The sequence below is a fragment of the Oncorhynchus mykiss genome, chromosome 10 (assembly GCF_057628025.1).
Source record: "Oncorhynchus mykiss isolate SJ-2025 chromosome 10, ASM5762802v1, whole genome shotgun sequence".
Classification (NCBI taxonomy): Eukaryota; Metazoa; Chordata; class Actinopteri; order Salmoniformes; family Salmonidae; genus Oncorhynchus; species Oncorhynchus mykiss.
The window spans coordinates 74,623,420-74,644,612 of record NC_143031.1 but is presented as its reverse complement, the minus strand read 5'-3'; the positions used below and the strand labels follow the sequence as shown (position 1 = coordinate 74,644,612).

Below are 21,193 nucleotides of genomic sequence, written 5' to 3'. Positions count from 1 at the left end.
GGGTATTTTCAGTGGTTCAACCAGCTGTCACTCAAACTCAACCAATCAGGTTCATTAGGAGAGAAGTGGGCTATGGCCAATTATGTCGCCATCTCATCCTCACTGGTTAAGACGACTCCCCCTCAAAATCCACTTGAGCAGTTTGTACTGTCAAAGCATTTATTTGGATATTATCGGGTAGCCTAGTGGTTAGAGTGTTGGGTTAGTAACTGAAAGGTTGCAAGTTCTAATCTGACAGCTGACAAGGTGTAAATCTGTTGTTCTGCTCCTAAACAGGCAGTTAACACACTGTTCCTAGGCTGTCATTGAATTTTAGAATTTGTTCTTACTTGCCTAGTTAAATAAAGGTAGAAATAATGACCCATGTTTGTAGTCCTGGACCTCCTGAACATGTTGATGTATATTTGGGAGTAAACAGAGGGTCCAAATCAGCAGAAAGGTGAAAAGAAGGAGGAGTCCTGAAAACTCCCTGAATTATCTTGGGGCTGTTACATATGATATTTAATATATGTTAACAACTAGTCTTTGTTCTCCACTTCCCCTCTATGATCTATATCTTCCTGGTATGATAGTGTCCTGTCCATCATCACACATAGCAAGTCCTGTTCCCTGAGCAGGAGGACTGTGTTGAGATTCTCTGGACCAGATGACCCTGTAGAGACATGGAATGATGTATATTATGGTTTATATTATGCTGCAGAAAATGCTTTAACAATAACCACTGTATCTCTCACACACACAAATGCTCACAAGCACGGACACAGTATCCACACAAGTGTGCAAACTTGTTGTATTTTTGTATTAGCACAGCCACAACTACCCGTGTCATTTTGTTGATACTTCCATAGAGTTAACACCTACAGCAGTAAAACAGACAGAGACACACAGATGACTCAGAGACAGAGATATCACTAGAAGCAGAGACTTAACGTATAGAGGGCTTGCAGTTGACGTACGACGCCTCCTGGTGGCCATGTTGGAAGACCACCACATTAATTCTAGAAGCAGAGACTTAGTGTATGGAAGACCTATATAGAAAGAAAGACCCAGGCATTGTTGAAGATGTGAAAGGTCATCGTGCTTCTACTGTGCTTCTACACCTGCATTGCTTGCTGTTTGGGGTTTTAGGCTGGGTTTCTGTACAGCACTTTGAGATATCAGCTGATGTAAGAAGGGCTATATAAATACATTTGATTTGATATATGCTGAGCCAGATATGAACAAGAAGGTCAAGTTTGACAGAGGTGAGATGGAGGAGAGGATTGTGGATATCTACATCAGTGCAGACACCCTGAGAGATGGTGAGACCAGCACCAAGAGAGAAGAGACAGCAGACACTGCTCCTAATAATGGACCAGGAGACCAGCACTCAGGTAACACACACTTAACCCTCTTAGAGGAGAAGGTCCGAGGTCCCTCCCCTAGGATTGTATTCTCCAATGAGTTTTGAGAAGGAAGGGAGGAGAGAGGATGTGAGGAGGAATTTAGGAAAGATTAAATGGCAAAGATGGACCATCATGTGATGTGATCATCCTGTCTGGGTTGGCGCCCCCCCCCCCCCCCCCCCCCCTTGGGTTGTGCCGTGGCGGAGATCTTTGTGGGCTATACTCAGCCTTGTCTCAGGATGGTAAGTTGGTGGTTGAAGATATCCCTCTAGTGGTGTGGGGGCTGTGCTTTGGCAAAGTGGGTGGGGTTATATCCTTCCTATTTGGCCCTGTCCGGGGGTGTCCTCGGATGGGGCCACAGTGTCTCCTGACCCCTCCTGTCTCAGCCTCCAGTATTTATGCTGCAGTAGTTTATGTGTCGGGGGGCTAGGGTCAGTTTGTTATATCTGGAGTACTTCTCCTGTCCTATTCGGTGTTCTGTGTGAATTTAAGTGTGCTCTCTCTAATTCTCTCTTTCTCTCTTTCTTTCTCTCTCTCGGAGGACCTGAGCCCTTGGACCATGCCTCAGGACTACCTGACATGATGACTCCTTGCTGTCCCCAGTCCACCTGGCCGTGCTGCTGCTCCAGTTTCAACTGTTCTGCCTTATTATTATTGGACCATGCTGGTCATTTATGAACATTTTAACATCTTGGCCATGTTCTGTTATAATCTCCACCCGGCACAGCCAGAAGAGGCCACCCCACATAGCCTGGTTCCTCTCTAGGTTTCTTCCTAGGTTTTGGCCTTTCTAGGGAGTTTTTCCTAGCCCCCTTGCTTCTACACCTGCATTACTTGCTGTTTGGGGTTTTAGGCTGGGTTTCTGTACAGCACTTTGAGATATCAGCTGATGTACGAAGGGCTATATAAATAAATTTGATTTGATTTGATTTGAAAGAGCCATAGACAATACCACCGTTTCACCTCTTTGGTGAGATCATCTCTTACTTTAACCAGTAGGTGGCAACCTCACTGTATCAGAGAGAGGGAGAGAGAAAGAGAGAGAAAGAGAGAGAGAGAGAGAGAGAGAGAGAGAGAGACATAGCAGGTTGATGTTACACCACTTTCTCACAGATGCAGTTATGATTTGTACCACAATTGTCATCATTCCATGTCTTTACAGGGTAATCTTGTCTATACTATATCTCAACACAGTCCTCCTGCCCAGAGAACAGACCACCATTATCAGGCTGTCCTGCCCCCAGTACCTAAACAACACAGAGATCCAGACAGTCAGACACTGTGGTACAAACATCCTCCTCAATTATAAGCATAGTCCTATGTTATTTAACTTTAAAGACTTTTGGCTCTACTCTTTTGGTTCTGCAGTCAAAGTATCTTCATCCATCCATGACAATGACCAGCTACAGACCAGTTACATCACCCTGAAAAATAAGAGAGACCTGCTACAGACCAGTTACAACATCCTGACTAATAATAGAGACCAGCAACAACACCCTGACTAATGAGAGAGACCAGCTGCAACACCCTGACTAATGAGGCCAGCTACAGACCAGTTACAACACCCTGCCATCTTCAGGCAAAGCTTTTTGTGATAGGTGAGAAATAAACTGTTATTAATTACAAGTAAAATCAACAGTAATCACAGTGCATTCGTAAAGTATTCAGACTCTTATTTTTCCCACATTTTGTTACATTGCAGCCTTATTCAAAAATCGATTAAATAAACATTATTCCTCCTCAATCGACACACAATACCTCATCGTGACAAAAAAAAATACAGTGGCTTGTGAAAGTCTTCCCCCTTTGGCTATTTTCCTATTTTGTTGGGGGGTTTGTATCATTTGATTTATACATGCCTACCACTTTGAAGATGCAAAATAATATTTATTGTGAAACAAACAAGAAATAAGACAAAAAAAATGAAAACTTGAGCGCGCATAACTATGAACCCCCCTCCCCCCAAATGTTAATACTTTTTAGAGCCACATTTTGCAGCATTTGCAGCTGCAAGTCTATTGGGTTATTTCTCCATAAGCTTGGCACATCTAACCACTGGGATTTGTGCCTATTCTTCAAGGCAAAACTGCTCCAGCTCCTTCAAGTTGGATGGGTTCCGCTGGTTTTCAGCAATCTTTAAGTCATACCACAGATTCTCAATAGGATTGAGGTCTGAGCTTTGACTAGGCCATTCCAAGACATTTAAATGTTTCCCCTTAAACCACTCGGGTGTTCATTTAGCAGTATGCTTAGGGTCATTGTCCTGCTGGAAGGTGAACCTCTGTCCCAGTCTCAAATCTCTGGAAGACTGGAACAGGTTTCCTTCAAGAATTTCCCTGTATTTAGCACCATCCATCATTCCTTCAATTCTGACCAGATTCCCAGTCCCTCCTGATGAAAAACATCCCCACAGTATGATGCTGGTTGGTTGTCTAGGGGTGATGAGAGGTGTAAGGTTTGCGCCAGACATATCATTTTCCTTGATGGCCAAAAAGCTAAATTTTAGTCTCATCTGACCAGAGTACCTTCTTCCATGTGTTTGGGGAGTCTCCCACATGCCTTTTGCTGAACACCAAACGTGTTTGCTTATTATTTTCTTTAAGCAATGTTTTTTTCTGTCCAATCTTCGGTAAAGTCCAACTCTGTGGTGTGTACTGCTAAAAGTGATCCTATGGACAGATACTCCAATATCCGCTGTGGAGCTTAGCAGCTCCTTCAGGGTTATTTTTGGTCTCTTTGTTGCCTCTCTGATTAATGTCTTCCTTGCCTGGCCCATGAGTTTGGTGGGTGGCCCTCTCTTGGCAGTTTTGTTGTGGTGCCATTTTCTTTCTATTTTTGAATAATGGATTTAATGGGGCTCCGTGGGATGTTCAAAGTCTCTGATATTTTTTATAACCAAAACCCTGATCTGTAGCTCCTTGGTCTTCATGGTGCAGCTTGCTTGGTGGTGCCCCTTGTTTAGTTGTGTTGTAGACTCTGGGGCCTTTCAGAACAAGTGTATATATACACTGAGATCATATGACACTTCGATTGCACACAGGTGGACTTTATTTAACTAATTACGTGACTTCTGAAGGTAATTGGTACCACCAGATCTTATTTAGGGGCTTCATAGCAAAGGGGGTGAATAGATATGCACGCCCCACTTTTCCATTATTTAAAAAAAATAAAATGTGAAACAAGTTATTTTTTTCATTTCACTTCACCAATTTGGACTGTTTTGTGTATGTCCATTACATGAAATCTAAATAAAAATCCATTTAAATTACAGGTTGTCATGCAACAAAATAGGACAAACGCCAAGGGGGATAAATACTTTTGCAAGGCACTGTATTCAGACCCTTTGCTATGAGACTCGAAATAGATCTCAGGTACATCCTGATCCCATTTATCATCAGAGCAAAAACCAAGCCGCGAGGTCTAAGGAATTAGCCGTAGAGCTCCGAGACATGATTGTGTTGAGGCACAGGTCTGGGGAAGGACACCCAAAAAATTCTGCACTGTTGAAGGTCCCCAAGAACAAAGTGGCCTCCATCACTCTTAAACGGAAGAAGTTTGGAACCAGCAAGACTCCTCCTAGAGCTGGCTGCCGGCCAAACTGAGTAATCGGGGGAGAAGGGCCTTTGTCGGGAAGGTGATCAAGAACTCAATGGTCACTGACAGAGCTCCAGAGTTCCTCTATGGAGATGGGAGAATCTTCCAGGAGGACAAACATCTCTTCCAATCAGACCTTTATCGTAGAGTGGCCAGACGGAAACCACTCCTCAGGAAAAGACATGACAGTCAACTTGGAGTTTTCCAAAAGGCGCCTAAAGTCTCTCAGACCATGAGAAACAAGATTCTCTGGTCTGATGAACTGCCCAAAAAAAGGCCTAATCGCCAAGCTTCAAGTCTGGAGGAAACCTGGCACCCTCCCTACACTGAAGCATGGTGGTGGCAGCATCATGCTGTGGGGATGTTTTTCAGTGGCAGGGACTGGGAGACTAGTCAGGATCAAGGCAAAGATGAATGGAGCAAAGTACAGAGAGATCCTTGATAAAAACCTGCTCCAGAGTGCTCAGGACCTCAGACTGGGGTGAAGGTTCACATTCCAACAGGACAACGAACCTAAGTACTCAGGCAAGACAATGCAGGAGTGGCTTCGGGACAAGTCTCTGAATGTCCTTGAGTGGCCCAGCCAGAGGCCGGACTTGAAACCGTTCAAACATCTCTGGAGAGACCTGAAAATAGCTATGCAGCGACTCTCCCCATCCAAACTCCCATAATACAGGTGTGTCAAGCTTGTAGCGTTATACCCAAGAAGATTCGAGGTTGTAATCGCTGCCAAAGGTACTTCAAAAAAGTTGAGAAAAGGGTCTGAATATTTATTTGAATGTGATTTTTTAGCTTTTTGTTTTTAATAAATTTGCAAGAATTTATAAAAATCTGTTTTTGCATTGTCATTATGGGGTATTGTGTGTCGATTGATGGGGGGGGGGAAACAATTGAATCCATTTTGGAATAAGGATGTAAAGTAACAAAATGTGGAAAAAGTCAAAGGGTCTGAATACTTTCCGAGTGCACTGTTTATATCAAAAGCTTTATAACTATTCAGATACTGGCTACGTTTCTCAATGTTTTCACCCTTTCTCTTCAACAAAGCAGCATTGTAAGGAGGGATGGAGATACTTTGAATTACAGATACTTTGATTAGAGATTCCTCATCCTCTCCACTAATTGAGTTGTGTCACCATACGGAGAGCTTCCTCTTTGTGGTGATGACACCAGAATGAAGCCTGGATCATAAATATCCTTCCAAAAACATTAAAAGCGGAAGAAAGATGGCATGGAACAGAATTAACAAGGGATGGAGAGGACTTTATACACAACTGTCTGGTCTACAACCTGGATCCCAAATAGCACCCTATGTCGCTATGTAGTGCACTATCATGCTGCAGATATTACCATTAGGAGTCAGTTAGAAAGGTAATCATACAGTAGATATTACCATTAGGAGTCAGGTAGAAAGGTAATCATACAGTTAGTTGAGATGGATGACCACATCAATGACCAGGTTATTGAATTGTTAGGTACTAAATAAACAGAGTAAACACTAACGGGCAACTAGGAAAAGCTCAAACCAAGTTTATTCACCCAATGGGTGAGACAGCTGAACAGACAAACACATGTTCCCAACAGCACAAGCGTGCAGTTGAAGTCGTAAGTTTACATACACTTAGGTTGGAGTCATTAAAACTAGTTTTTCAACCACTCCACAAATGTCTTGTTAACAAACTATAGTTTGGCAAGTCGGTTAGGACATCTACTTTGTGCATGACACAAGTAATTTTTCCAACAACTGTTTACAGACAAATTATTTCACTTTTTATTCACTGTATCACAATTCCAGTGGGTCAGAAGTTTACATACACTAAGTTGACTGTGCCTTTAAACAGCTTGGACAATTCCAGAAAATGATATCATGGCTTTAGAAGCTTCTGATAGGCTAATTAACATAATTTGAGTCAATTGGAGGTGTACCTGTGGATGTGTTTCAAGGCCTACCTTCAAACTCAGTGCCTCTTTGCTTGACATTGGGAAAATCAAAAGAAATCAGCCAAGACCTCAGAAAATGAATTGTAGACCTCCACAACTCTGGTTCATCCTTGGGAGCAATTTCCAAACGCCTGAAGGTACCACATCCATCTGTACAAACAATAGCACACAAGTATAAACACCATGGGACAATGCAGCCGTCATACTGCTCAGGAAGGAGATGCCTTCTGTCTCCTAGAGATTAACGTACTTAGGTGTGAAAGTGCAAATCAATCCCAGAACAACAGCAAAGGACCTTGTGAAGATGCTGGAGGAAACAGGTACAAAAGTACCTATATCCACAGTAAAACGAGTTCTATATCGACTTAACCTGAAAGGCTGCTCAGCAAGGAAGAAGCCACTGCTCCAAAACCACCATAAATAAGCCAGACAGTTTGCAACTGCACATAGGGACAAGGGTGGTACTTTTTGGAGAAATGTCCTCTGGTCTGATGAAACAAAAATAGAACTGTTTGCCCATAATGACCATCGTTATGTTAAGAGGAAAAATGCGGATGCTTGCAAGCCGAGGAACACCATCCCAACCATGAAGCACGGGGGTGGCAGCATCATGTTGTGGGGGTGCTTTGCTGCAGGAGGGACTGGTGCACTTCACAAAATAGATGGCATCATGAGGGTAGAAAATTATGTGGATATATTAAAGCAAGATCAGTCAGGAAGTTAAAGCTTGGTCGCAAATGGGTCTTCCAAATTGACAATGACCCCAAGCATACTTCCAAAGTTGTGTCAAAATGGCTTAAGGACAACAAAGTCAAGGTATTGGAGTGGCCATCACAAAGCCCTGACCTCAATCCTATAGAACATTTGTGGGCAGTACTGAAAAAGCATGTGCGAGCAAGGACGCCTACATACCTGACTCAGTTACACCAGCTCTGTCAGGAGGAATGGGACACAATTCACCCAACATACTGTGGGAAGCTTGTGGAAGGCTACCCAAAACGTTTGACCCATGGTAAACAATTAAAGGCAATGCTACCAAATACTAATTGAGTGTATGTAAACTTCTGACCGACTGGGAATGTGATGAAAGAAATAAAAGCTGAAATACATCATTCTCTCTACTATTATTCTAACATTTCACATTCTTAAAATAAAGTGGTCATCCTAACTGACCTAAGAAAGGGAATTTTTACTAGGATTAAGTGTCAGGAATTGTGAAAAACGGAGTTGAAATGTATTTGGCTGAGGTGTATGTAAACTTCCGACTTCAACTGTATATACCCCAGTTTAGGTGGTCTCCTCCTTCCCTCTAAACATTACATCTTTATTGCAAAGCAGGAAATTAAGTGATTTGGCTGATAAACTGTTCCTTCTCCCTTACTGTGACCTGAGCTGACCTCATCCTCCATTCCTCACTAATCCACAGCTCTCCACCCTTATCTGTGACTGCAACCATGTGATTGTCTTTTCCTTAGTAACATTCCAAGCCCTTGGTTCATATTCAAGCTTAATTGACCCCACCATATACATTCCTCCTACAGATAACCATTAACTTCTGGTGTAGCAAGTATTTCAAATTAAAACCCAATAACTGAAACCAGATTGTGGCCCTTCACCTTTCCATAGGATACCTGATGTCAAACAATATCATGTTCTGACAGAATGTAAACATTCTGCATTCCCCTCTCTCCCTCAGTACCACAAGGATATTTCATATTTCAAGTTTAGAACCCATCAGTCCCCCCTAATGAATTTTGCACAATAATTCCATACTGTTCAACATGATATAAACTTGGAAATAACTTATAAATGAACAAAGACATAAAACATGATTAACTTTCACAGTTGATTATTAGGTTTACACCTCTGAGACTTATGGTCTCTGATCTACAATGACACTATACACACTTATTTACATCTCTCGTCAGACAACTGAGAATGACATTTCAACTGGAGCTTGATACAAAGATGTCCTCTATATATCTCTATGGGTCAAGGTAACAGTAATAGAAGGAAGAAACTGAGCTTGTAGAAGACAGCCAGTAGGGGGAGACAAATACTTATGTTGGGTATAATACCTGCTTTTATAAGGGACTTTTCTGACCAGCATCCCATTGACAAGCAGATTATAGACAAAACCTAAAACTGACCCTTAACTTGAACAAATACAGAAACTGAACAGATTATATATATATAGATATTTACATTTATTTAACTAGGCAAGTCAGTTAAGAACAAATTCTTATTTTCAATGACAGCCTAGGAACAGTGGGTTTCTGCCTTGTTCAGGGACAGAACGACAGATTCAACAGATTTTCAGCTTGGGGATTTGAATTTGCAACCTTTCGGTTACTAGTTCAACGCTCTAACCACTAGGCTACGCTGCTGCACTCCCATATTATTTATGATTAAATAAAATAATGTTCTTGAAGTTTAAAATTAAGCCTTTTTCTGTATAGATGTCCTGTTGTACTTGTGGTGACCATATATTCATGGATGAAAAGTGTCCTGTGTTTTCAAGACAGATAAAGTGCATAAGGCCTACATAGAATGTGAATAATGTCATTAAGGGCACGTCTCAAATGGCACCATATTCCCTGTATAGTGTACTACCTTTAACCAGGGTCCATCACTATGTAGGAAATAGGGTTCCATTTGGGACACAGAGTTTAGGGAAGTTATTGCTGGAACACCTATTGTATTGTAATTTCAGTTGATTTCAGCATGTGATGCTGTGCCAACTCATATTTAGCCATACCACTGACTTCCTTTAATAACAGCTTCCTTTCTGCATGCCTGTTAGTGATTGGTGCTTATTAGCAGACCTGGGTAACGTATTGATTAGGACACATCATAGCAAAAATGTTTTGCAGCTGAAAATAAAAACACATTTATCTTATTGGACAGGTACAGTTAGTCACTCTCTGTTTCTGTTTGCTTTCTTCTGGTTGGTGCCTAATGAATATGACACAGGTACTTTAGCTGTGCTTGGTTGAGCTTGTCTGGCTTAATGCAACCAATAGAATAGTCCCAAACGCTCAAAGTATTTTACAGATATTAAATTGTTTTTAAACCCAGGTCTTGTTATTAGTTATTTTTTAAATCATCCAGAGACATTATTAAGCTGTATATATTCAAAATGTTAATCATTGATATAGAGTATTAGGAGACCATATAAGAGGGTGTGTGTGTTTGGTGTATGTGGGTGGAACAGTATGTGGGTGGAACTTCCCCCCGAAGACCAGGAAGTTACTCAGGAATCAGATAACAAGGTGAATTTTTTTTTTTTTTTTTCACCTTTATTTAACCAGGTAGGCTAGTTGAGAACAAGTTCTCATTTGCAATTGCGACCTGGCCAAGATAAAGCGTAGCAGTGTGAGCAGACAATACAAAGTTACACATGGAGTAAGTAAACAATTAACAAGTCAATAACACAGTAGAAAAAAAAGGAGAGTCTATATACATTGTGTGCAAAAGGCACGAGGAGGTAGGCGAATAATTACAATTTTGCAGATTAATAACACTGGAGTGATAAATGATCAGATGGTCATGTACAGGTAGAGATATTGGTGTGCAAAAGAGCAGAAAAGTAAATAAATAAAAACAGTATGGGGATGAGGTAGGTAAAAATGGGTGGGCTATTTACCGATAGACTATGTACAGCTGCAGCGATCGGTTAACTGCTCAGATAGCAGATGTTTGAAGTTGGTGAGGGAGATAAAAGTCTCCAACTTCAGCGATTTTTGCAATTCGTTCCAGTCACAGGCAGCAGAGAACTGGAATGAAAGGAAGGAGAAGGAAGTGTCCCAACTAAAACCAGCCAGGACATGTTACTGTATAACCAACCAGGACATGTTACTGTATAACCAGACAGGACATGTTACTGTATAACCAGACAGGACATGTTACTGTATAACCAGCCAGGACATGTTACTGTATAACCAGCCAGGACATGTTACTGTATAACCAGACAGGACATGTTACTGTATAACCAGACAGGACATGCTACTGTATAACCAGCCAGGACATGTTACTGTATAACCAGACAGAACATGTTACTGTATAACCAGCCAGGACATGTTACTGTATAACCAGCCAGGACATATTACTGTGTAAGCAGACAGGACATGTTACTGTATAACCAGACAGGACATGTTACTGTATAACCAGCCAGGACATGTTTCTGTTCCACAAATCTCCATCTACAACAGGGTCGAAAGCAGTCATCTTCAGACTCAGACACTCTGTACTGGGGGCCCTTCCCTGGGTGCACGATGAGTTTTTTACCCTAGCACTACACAAGTGACTCAAATCATCAAAGCTTAATGATGAGTTGGTTATTTGAATCGGCTGTGTAGTAGTAGGGTAAAACCCCAAATGTTCACTAAGGGGGACCCCAGGACTGATTTTGGGAAACCCTGCTTAAGGCACTGTAGCTATAGTGAACAAACATTGTTAAAAATGCCATACAAAGCCAGATATGACCATTAAAGTTTGACAGAGGTGAGATGGAAGAGAGGATTGTGGATATCTACATCAGTGCGGACACACTGGGGGAACTGTGAGATCAGCACCACAATACATCTGCAGAAAGACCATCTACATGACATTTACAACACCCTTACTAAGGAACAGACCAGCTAAGACAACCTGACTGCAGAGAGACCAGCTACAGACCAGTTATAACATCCTGACTGAAGAGAGAGACCAGCTACAGACCAGTTGCAAGAACCTGACTAAAGAGAGAGACCAGCTATAGACCAGTTATAACAACCTGACTAACGAGAGAGAGACCAGCTACAGACCAGTTGCAAGAACCTAAGTGAAGAGAGACTCAGTGTTCATAAAGGACTTTGCATATTTGGATTTTGAAACTCCCCTAATTAAATAGATCTTACCAAAATCATCAATTTAAAGCTCCTAATTAACTAGATATGGTCAAAATCATCCCTGTAAAGCCTGTGGGAAAATACAACGCCGTACCATGATATAGCCTACAAACAGCAACCAAAAGAAGCTTAGAATGATAATAATGCAGACTGTAATACAGGTGCTAGTGTCAGATATTGAGGTCAACCAACAGGTTTTAATTGTCTCACTCAGTTGTGGTTTGAACAGTAAAAATTAAAACATAGCTACAAAGAGAGGACCATTAGGACAATTCAAGTTGCTTCAGCAAAGGCAAATGAGTGGTCAACACTCACCAATAAGCCATCCATCCTCAACAGCTCCTTCCTGTAGGTGTAGACGCCGACATTGCTGTTCTACAGAATGAACAAGTCGTGGTTCCAACGGGCCACTTTGAAACCACATTCAGCAGCATTGTTTTGTTGTCACATAACCTATGACCTGCACATTAAGATTTGAAGCCTTTTCTGTTCATATAGTTGAACTGGTTTTGGCATGGGGATGGGGATGTGGGTGCCTGTCTATTGCTCTGTTTGTATTTGGGAATCCGTTGATGGGAAAGAAACCCCTTTTGATTTAAATCTGTTGTGTGATTGTGTATGGAAGTGGTATGCTGCAGTTTGTTTTGCTGTTGAAGGATGTAAGGTGACGATCGGCTAGCTCCCGCTGTAAAATGCCCGTCACTACAAACTCGAAACAGATTGGCACTTCATGTGCACCAGAATGACATGTTTTGGCCTTTCTTAGGTAGATCTTCAAAGATTGGGTTTGGGAAACGATATCAGATGATCCAATCTGTACTTTCTGTAAATCCCATCGGTCTCCGCGAAATGCAGCGTGGACCAAACCTTCTAACAGAGCAGGATCAGGCATCTCTAATTTGATTTCCATTATGGCAGTCTTTTATCAAATCAAATCAAATCAAATTTATTTATATAGCCCTTCGTACATCAGCTGATATCTCAAAGTGCTGTACAGAAACACAGCCTAAAACCCCAAACAGCAAGCAATGCAGGTATAGAAGCACGGTGGCTAGGAAAAACTCCCTAGAAAGGCCAAAACTTAGGAAGAAACCTAGAGAGGAACCAGGCTATGTGGGGTGGCCAATCCTCTTCTGGCTGTGCCGGGTGGAGATTATAACAGAACATGGCCAAGATGTTCAAATGTTCATAAATGACCAGCATGGTCCAATAATAATAAGGCAGAACAGTTGAAACTGGAGCAGCAGCACGGCCAGGTGGACTGGGGACAGCAAGGAGTCATCATGTCAGGTAGTCCTGGGGCATGGTCCTAGGGCTCAGGTCCTCCGAGAGAGAGAAAGAAAGAGAGAAGGAGAGAATTAGAGAACGCACACTTAGATTCACACAGGACACCGAATAGGACAGGAGAAGTACTCCAGATATAACAAACTGACCCCAGCCCCCGACACATAAACTACTGCAGCATAAATACTGGAGGCTGAGACAGGAGGGGCCAGGAGACACTGTGGCCCCATCCGAGGACACCCCCGGACAGGGCCAAACAGGAAGGATATAACCCCACCCACTTTGCCAAAGCACAGCCCCCACACCACTAGAAGGATATCTTCAACCACTAGATATGGTTTATCTACAATGTTTTCTCTAATTTAACAAATTACTCTACATTATATTGATGATTATATTGATTATTATCATAACAAATGCCCTGATGTGAACACATTATATATAGCCTGTCAAGATCTGTTACATTAATTCACAAAGTAAATACAATTAAATCGATTTCAAAATAAATATATATTACTCACTTTTTCACACATTTTCAACATATGTTTTCCCCATTCTTGAGAAGCAGTTCCCTTATTCCACCACTTGGCACTCACTGTTCCTAACATATGGTCATGTCTGTGTATAAATTCAAGCAAACGTTAATAGAAATCTCAGACCTTGAGTGGAAATGACACTACACATGGTTTACTAACAGATTTGTGTCTGTCTGCGGTTGATGAGGCTTCTGGTGATCATTAACAGAGAACAGGAACAGGTGTCAGAGACAGAGAGCTGGATGGGGTTCTGGACTAACATTCCTTGGTCAGTAGTGTATTTTACACATATAGACCATTTGTAGTTCACTTCATCTTTCTCAACAACACACATTTCTCTTCAACCTCAACAAGAGACGCTGGATTGGCCTGACTGACATAGATGAAGAGGAGACCTGGAGATGGGGGGACATGCATATGAAAAAATGAAAAAATGTTTCCTACTTATTTCCTGATTGTGGCTTTAGTGTCCCAGTAGTTACTGTATGTTTCACACATCATCAGATACAACATGAAGTCAGTACAACAGACGCGTTGTTAAATGTGTTTTCAATCAACAATGAAAACACACTGCCGTAGCACCCCACATTAGACACAACATGAGGTCAGGACATTAGACACAACATGAGGTCCGTACATTAGACACAACATGAGGCTCGTTCAGAAGACACAACATGGATGTCAGTGCATTAGACGCAACATGAGGTCAGTACATTAGACAAAACATGAGGTCAGGACATTAGACACAACATGAGGTCAGGACAGTAGACACAACATGAGGTCAAGACATTAGACACAACATGAGGTCAGGACATTAGACACAACATGAGGTCAGGACAGTAGACACAACATGAGGTCAGGACAGTAGACACAACATGAGGTCAGGACAGTAGACACAACATGAGGTCAGGACATTAGACACAACATGAGGTCAGGACAGTAGACACAACATGAGGTCAGGACATTAGACACAACATGAGGTTAGGACAGTAGACACAACATGAGGTCAGGACAGTAGACACAACATGAGGTCCGTACATTAGACACAACATGTGGTCCGAACATTAGACACAACATGAGGCTCGTTCAGAAGACACAACATGAGGTCAGTACATTAGACGCAACATGAGGTCAGTACATTAGACACAACATGAGGTCAGGACAGTAGACACAACATGAGGTCACGACAGTAGACACATCATGAGGTCAGGACTAGACACAACACGATGTCAGTACATTAGACACAACATGAGGTCAGGACATTAGACACAACATGAGGCTCGTTCAGAAGACACAACATGGATGTCAGTACATTAGACGCAACATGAGGTCAGTACATTAGACAAAACATGAGGTCAGGACATTAGACACAACATGAGGTCAGGACAGTAGACACAACATGAGGTCAAGACATTAGACACAACATGAGGTCAGGACATTAGACACAACATGAGGTCAGGACAGTAGACACAACATGAGGTCAGGACAGTAGACACAACATGAGGTCAGGACAGTAGACACAACATGAGGTCAGGACATTAGACACAACATGAGGTCAGGACAGTAGACACAACATGAGGTCAGGACATTAGACACAACATGAGGTTAGGACAGTAGACACAACATGAGGTCAGGACAGTAGACACAACATGAGGTCCGTACATTAGACACAACATGAGGTCCGAACATTAGACACAACATGAGGCTCGTTCAGAAGACACAACATGAGGTCAGTACATTAGACGCAACATGAGGTCAGTACATTAGACACAACATGAGGTCAGGACAGTAGACACAACATGAGGTCACGACAGTAGACACATCATGAGGTCAGGACTAGACACAACACGATGTCAGTACATTAGACACAACATGAGGTCAGGACATTAGACACAACATGAGGTTCGAACATTAGACGCAACATGAGGTCAGTACATTAGACACAACATGAGGTCAGGATATTAGACACAACATGAGGTCAGGACAGTAGACACACCATGAGGTCAGTACATTAGACACAACATGAGGTCAGGACAGTAGACACATCATGAGGTCAGGACATTAGTCACAACATGAGGTCAGTACATTAGACACAACATGAGGTCAGGACTAGACACAACATGGTGTCAGTACATTAGACACAACATGGATGTCAGTGCATTAGACGCAACATGAGGTCAGTACATTAGACAAAACATGAGGTCAGGACATTAGACACAACATGAGGTCAGGACAGTAGACACAACATGAGGTCAGGACAGTAGACACAACATGAGGTCAGGACAGTAGACACAACATGAGGTCAGGACAGTAGACACAACATGAGGTCAGGACATTAGACACAACATGAGGTTAGGACAGTAGACACAACATGAGGTCAGGACAGTAGACACAACATGAGGTCCGTACATTAGACACAACATGAGGTCCGAACATTAGACACAACATGAGGCTCGTTCAGAAGACACAACATGAGGTCAGTACATTAGACGCAACATGAGGTCAGTACATTAGACACAACATGAGGTCAGGACAGTAGACACAACATGAGGTCACGACAGTAGACACATCATGAGGTCAGGACTAGACACAACACGATGTCAGTACATTAGACACAACATGAGGTCAGGACATTAGACACAACATGAGGTCCGAACATTAGACGCAACATGAGGTCAGTACATTAGACACAACATGAGGTCAGGATATTAGACACAACATGAGGTCAGGACAGTAGACACACCATGAGGTCAGTACATTAGACACAACATGAGGTCAGGACAGTAGACACATCATGAGGTCAGGACATTAGTCACAACATGAGGTCAGTACATTAGACACAACATGAGGTCAGGACTAGACACAACATGGTGTCAGTACATTAGACACAACATGAGGTCAGGACATTAGACACAACATGAGGTCAGTACATTAGACACAACATGTGGTCAGGACTAGACACAACATGATGTCAGGACAGTAGACACAACATGATGTCAGTACATTAGACACAACATGAGGTCTGTACAGTAGACACAACATGAGGTCAGTACATTAGTCACAACATGAGGTCAGTACAGTAGACACAACATGTGGTCAGGACTAAACACAACATGAGGTCAGGACATTAGACACAACATGAGGTCAGTACATTAGACACAACATGTGGTCAGGACTAGACACAACATGATGTCAGGACAGTAGACACAACATGATGTCAGTACATTAGACACAACATGAGGTCTGTACAGTAGACACAACATGAGGTCAGTACATTAGTCACAACATGAGGTCAGTACAGTAGACACAACATGAGGTCAGGACATTAGACACAACATGAGGTCAGGACATTAGACACAACATGAGGTCAGGACATTGGACACAACATGAGGTCAGGACATTAGACACAACATGAGGTCAGGACATTAGACACAACATGAAGTCAGGACATGAGACACAACATGAGGTCAGTATAGTAGAAACAACATGAGGTCAGTATAGTAGATACAACATGAGGTTGATACATTAGACACAAGATGAGGCCATGACAGTAGACACAACATGAGGTTATACAGTTTCTCCTGATAAGTAAGTCCACTGTTCTCAGGTATCAGCTATAAAGATGTACTGGAGCAGAAAATGTCCCAACATCAACCACCATGTTACACTTTTATTATCTTCCTCTTTCTACATTTCCCTTTTATTCTGAGGATGACATCATAAACAGTTAGTCACAGACTCAGAGCAGAGACAGAAACAGACACAGACACAGACCCAGAGCAGAGACAGAAACAGACACAGACACAGACAGAGACAGAAACAGACACAGACCCAGAGCAGAGACCGAAACAGACACAGACACAGACCCAGAGCAGAGACAGAAACAGACACAGACAGAGGGGCAACGATAGTACCAGAATCTGAGTACAGACAGAAAACACAGTAAGTTGTTGGAGATGTCTGAGGACATCTATGCTGTGCCAGATATGACCAAGAAGGTCAAGTTTAACAGAGGTGAGATGAAGGAGAGGATTGTGGATATCTATGTCTGTGCAGACACCCTGAGAGACGGTGAGACCAGCACCAAGAGAGAAGAGACAGCAGACACTGCTCCTAATAATGGACCAGGAGACCAGCACTCAGGTAACACACACACACTCACACACAAACACGCAAATAAGTTACACACACATACATTAAACAGGTGAGATTACCCTGTAGTACTACAGATTTATTTGTCCCAATCCTGGATGATACAGTAAAACATATTACCAAAGATGTTTAATCATTTGTGATTCAGTACATGTTCAGTGGTGGAAGAGACCCTCTGGAGTTGCTGCAGTGTGTCTGGGGCTGCTGTGTGTTCTCCTACTGGCTGGGATCATAGGCCTGTCTGTCCAATGTAAGTCTACAGTATATCTATACCAAACAACAATGTAAACGCAACATGCAAACATTTCTAAGATTTCACTGAGTTACAGTTCATGTCAGTCAATGGGAATAAATTCATTAGGCCCTAATCTATGGATGTCACATGACTGGCAGAGGTTCAGCCATGGGTGGGCCTTGGAGGGCATAGGTCCACCCACTTGGCCGCCAGATTCCAACCACTGGGGAACCAGGCCCAGCCAATCAGAATGAGTTTTTCCCCACAAAATGGCTTTATTACAGAGAAATACTCCTCAGCACACCCCCACCCTCAGATGATCCAACAGGTGAAGAAGCCAGATGTGGAGGTCATGGGCTTGCGTGGTTATACGTGGTCTGCAGTTGTGAGGCCAGTTGAACGTACTGCCAAATTCTCTAAAACAACATTGGAGGCAGCTTATGGTAGAGAAATTAACATTCATTTATCTGGCAACGGCTCTGGTAGACATTCCTGCAGTTAGCATGCCAGATGCTGATCCCTCAAAACTTGAGACATTTGTGGCAAAACTACACATTTTAAAGTGGCCTTTTATTGTCCCCTGCAGAAGGTGCACCTGTGTAATGATCATACTGTTTAATCAGCTTCTTGATATGCCACACCTGTCAGGTGGATGGATTATATTGGCAAAGGATAAATGCTGATGAACAGGGATGTAAACAGATTTGAGAGAAATATGTTTTTTTTTCATCTCATGAAACATGAGACCAACACTTTACATGTTACATTTATATTTTTGTTCACTGTTTAAATAGTTCTTATAATTGAGATTTAGTAGTTCTGGTGTGATCTATTTTAGTGAGCAACTTGTCTTTATTGTTGTTGCAGACAGCAACGTCTCAAAGAATTCATCTGCAGCGAGAGACCAGCTACAGACCAGTTATAACAACCTGACTAAAGAGAGAGACCAGCTACAGACCAGTTATAACAACCTGACTAAAGAGAGAGACCAGCTACAGACCAGTTATAACAACCTGACTAAAGTGAGCGACCAGGTACAGACCAGTTATAACAACATGACTAAAGAGAGAGACCAGCTACAGACTGAGAGAGATGTTCTTAGCGGCAGGCTTTCCAATCTCAGTGAGTAAACCTACAATAATAAATTATCATTAACAACACAGACCTGATCATGAGTCTGTGTTCTTTCATTAAGTGTACAGGGTGATAAATTGAAGGAAATTAATGTTAATCGTCTTGTAGAAAAAACCTGTCCTGAAGGATGGCAGAAGTTAGAATCAAGTTGGTACTTCCTGTCTACTGAGACTAAAACCTGGAAGGAGAGCAGACAGGACTGTCTGGAGAGAGGAGCAGACCTGGTGATCATTGACAGCAGCAATGAACAAGTGAGAGAGAGAGAGAGAGAGAGAGAGAGAGAGAGAGAGGGAGAGAGAGAGAGAGAGAGAGAGAGAGAGTTAGATATTAACAAACATGAATATATAGTTATCTTTCTCTACAACAGACATTTCTCTTCAACCTCAAGAAGAGAGTCTGGATTGGTCTGACTGACTCTGTTAAGGAGGGGACCTGGAAATGGGTGGACAGCACCCCACTGATCACATGGTGAGAGATGATAACTAATGTGTCAATAAGTCTCCATTCAACCTTTTTTCTATACAGGTTATTGTCATTGATGGCATCAGTCAACAAAGTAAACTTTTAAGATGAAACAGGTCTGTATATTATTTAGGATTGTGATGTTCTAACTGTGCTATCTGACTGTTTTTAACCCTGTAGGTACTGGTATTAACCATGATATCTGACTGTTTTTAACCCTGTAGGTACTGGTATTAACCATGATATCCAACTGTTTTTAACCCTGTACTGATATTAACCATGCTATCTGACTGTTTTTAACCCTGTAGGTGCTGGTATTAACCATGATATCTGACTGTTTTAACTCTGTAGGTACTGGTATTAACCATGATATCTGACTGTTTTTAACCCTGTAGGTACTGGTATTAACCATGATATCTGACTGTTTTAACCCTGTAGGTACTGGTATAAACCATGATATCTGACTGTTTTTAACCCTGTAGATACTGGTATTAACCATGATATCTGACTGTTTTTAACCCTGTAGGTACTGGTATTAACCATGCTATCTGACTGTTTTTAACCCTGTAGGTGCTGGTATTAACCATGATATCTGACTGTTTTAACTCTGTAGGTACTGGTATTAACCATGATATCTGACTGTTTTTAACCCTGTAGGTACTGGTATTAACCATGATATCTGACTGTTTTTTAACCCTGTTGGTACTGGTATTAACCATGATATCTGACTGTTTTTAACCCTGTAGGCACTGGTATTAACCATGATATCTGACTGTTTTTACCCTGTAGGTACTGGTATTAACCATGATATCTGACTGTTTTTAACCCTGTAGGTACTGGTATTAACCATGATATCTGACTGTTTTTAACCCTGTAGGTACTGGTATTAACCATGCTATCTGACTGTTTTTAACCCTGTTGGTACTGGTATTAACCATTATATCTGACTGTTGTTAACCTTGTAGGTGCTGGTATTAACCATGATATCTGACTGTTGTTAACCCTGTAGGTACTGGTATTAACCATGATATCTGACTGTTATTAACCCTGTAGGTACGGGTATTAACCATGATGTCTGACTGATTTTAACCCTGTAGGTACTGGTATCAACCATGTTATCTGACTGTTATTAACCCTGTAGGTACTGGTATTAACCATGATATCTGACTGTTTTTAACCCTGTAGGTACTGGCATAAACCACAGCCTGATAATGGTGGTGGAAAACCAGAAAATGGTGAGGAGGACTGTGTTGAGATACGCACAGATCAGAGTCCTCTGAAGGCATGGAATGACTTGTCATGTGCGGAGAATCTTTACTGGATTTGTGAGAAAGTGGTTTAACATCACCATGACAACATACTGTAACACATACAGCAGCCTACAGTGCACAGAACTTCCTCCTTCATTCTCTCTCTCTCACTCTCTCTCTCTCTCTCTCTCTGTCTCTCTCTCTCTGTCTCTCTGTCTCTCTCTCTCTGTCTCTCTGTCTCTCTCGCTCTCTCTCAAACCCAGACACACATGCACAAGCGTGTTTTATTTGTTTGTATTAGCACATTAATAAAATTCCAACTTATTCCTGA

General features: G+C 42.0%; 1 protein-coding gene across 1 annotated transcript; it reads left to right on the top strand.

Annotated features, from left to right (window-relative positions):
* The first annotated feature begins 1,216 nt into the window (after window positions 1-1,216).
* Window positions 1,217-21,193, top strand: LOC149980285 (uncharacterized). The gene is made up of 9 exons (XM_090188563.1): window positions 1,217-1,373; window positions 2,580-2,656; window positions 17,541-17,772; window positions 17,930-18,031; window positions 18,884-19,018; window positions 19,082-19,138; window positions 19,259-19,401; window positions 19,518-19,618; window positions 20,798-21,193. Exons 1-9 carry the CDS (start codon window positions 1,217-1,219, stop codon window positions 20,952-20,954), a joined length of 1,161 nt encoding a protein of 386 aa, XP_090044689.1. The 3' UTR covers window positions 20,955-21,193.

Excerpts from the sequence above, each read along its gene's own strand:
- LOC149980285 (XM_090188563.1), top strand. The coding sequence starts at position 1,217 with ATGAACAAGAAGGTCAAGTTTGACAGAGGTGAGATGGAGGAGAGGATT. Across the intron at positions 2,657-17,540 it reads ACAACACAGAGATCCAGACA|TACCAGAATCTGAGTACAGA; the intron begins GTCAGACACTGT and ends GGGCAACGATAG. Across the intron at positions 17,773-17,929 it reads ACCAGGAGACCAGCACTCAG|TACATGTTCAGTGGTGGAAG; the intron begins GTAACACACACA and ends TTTGTGATTCAG.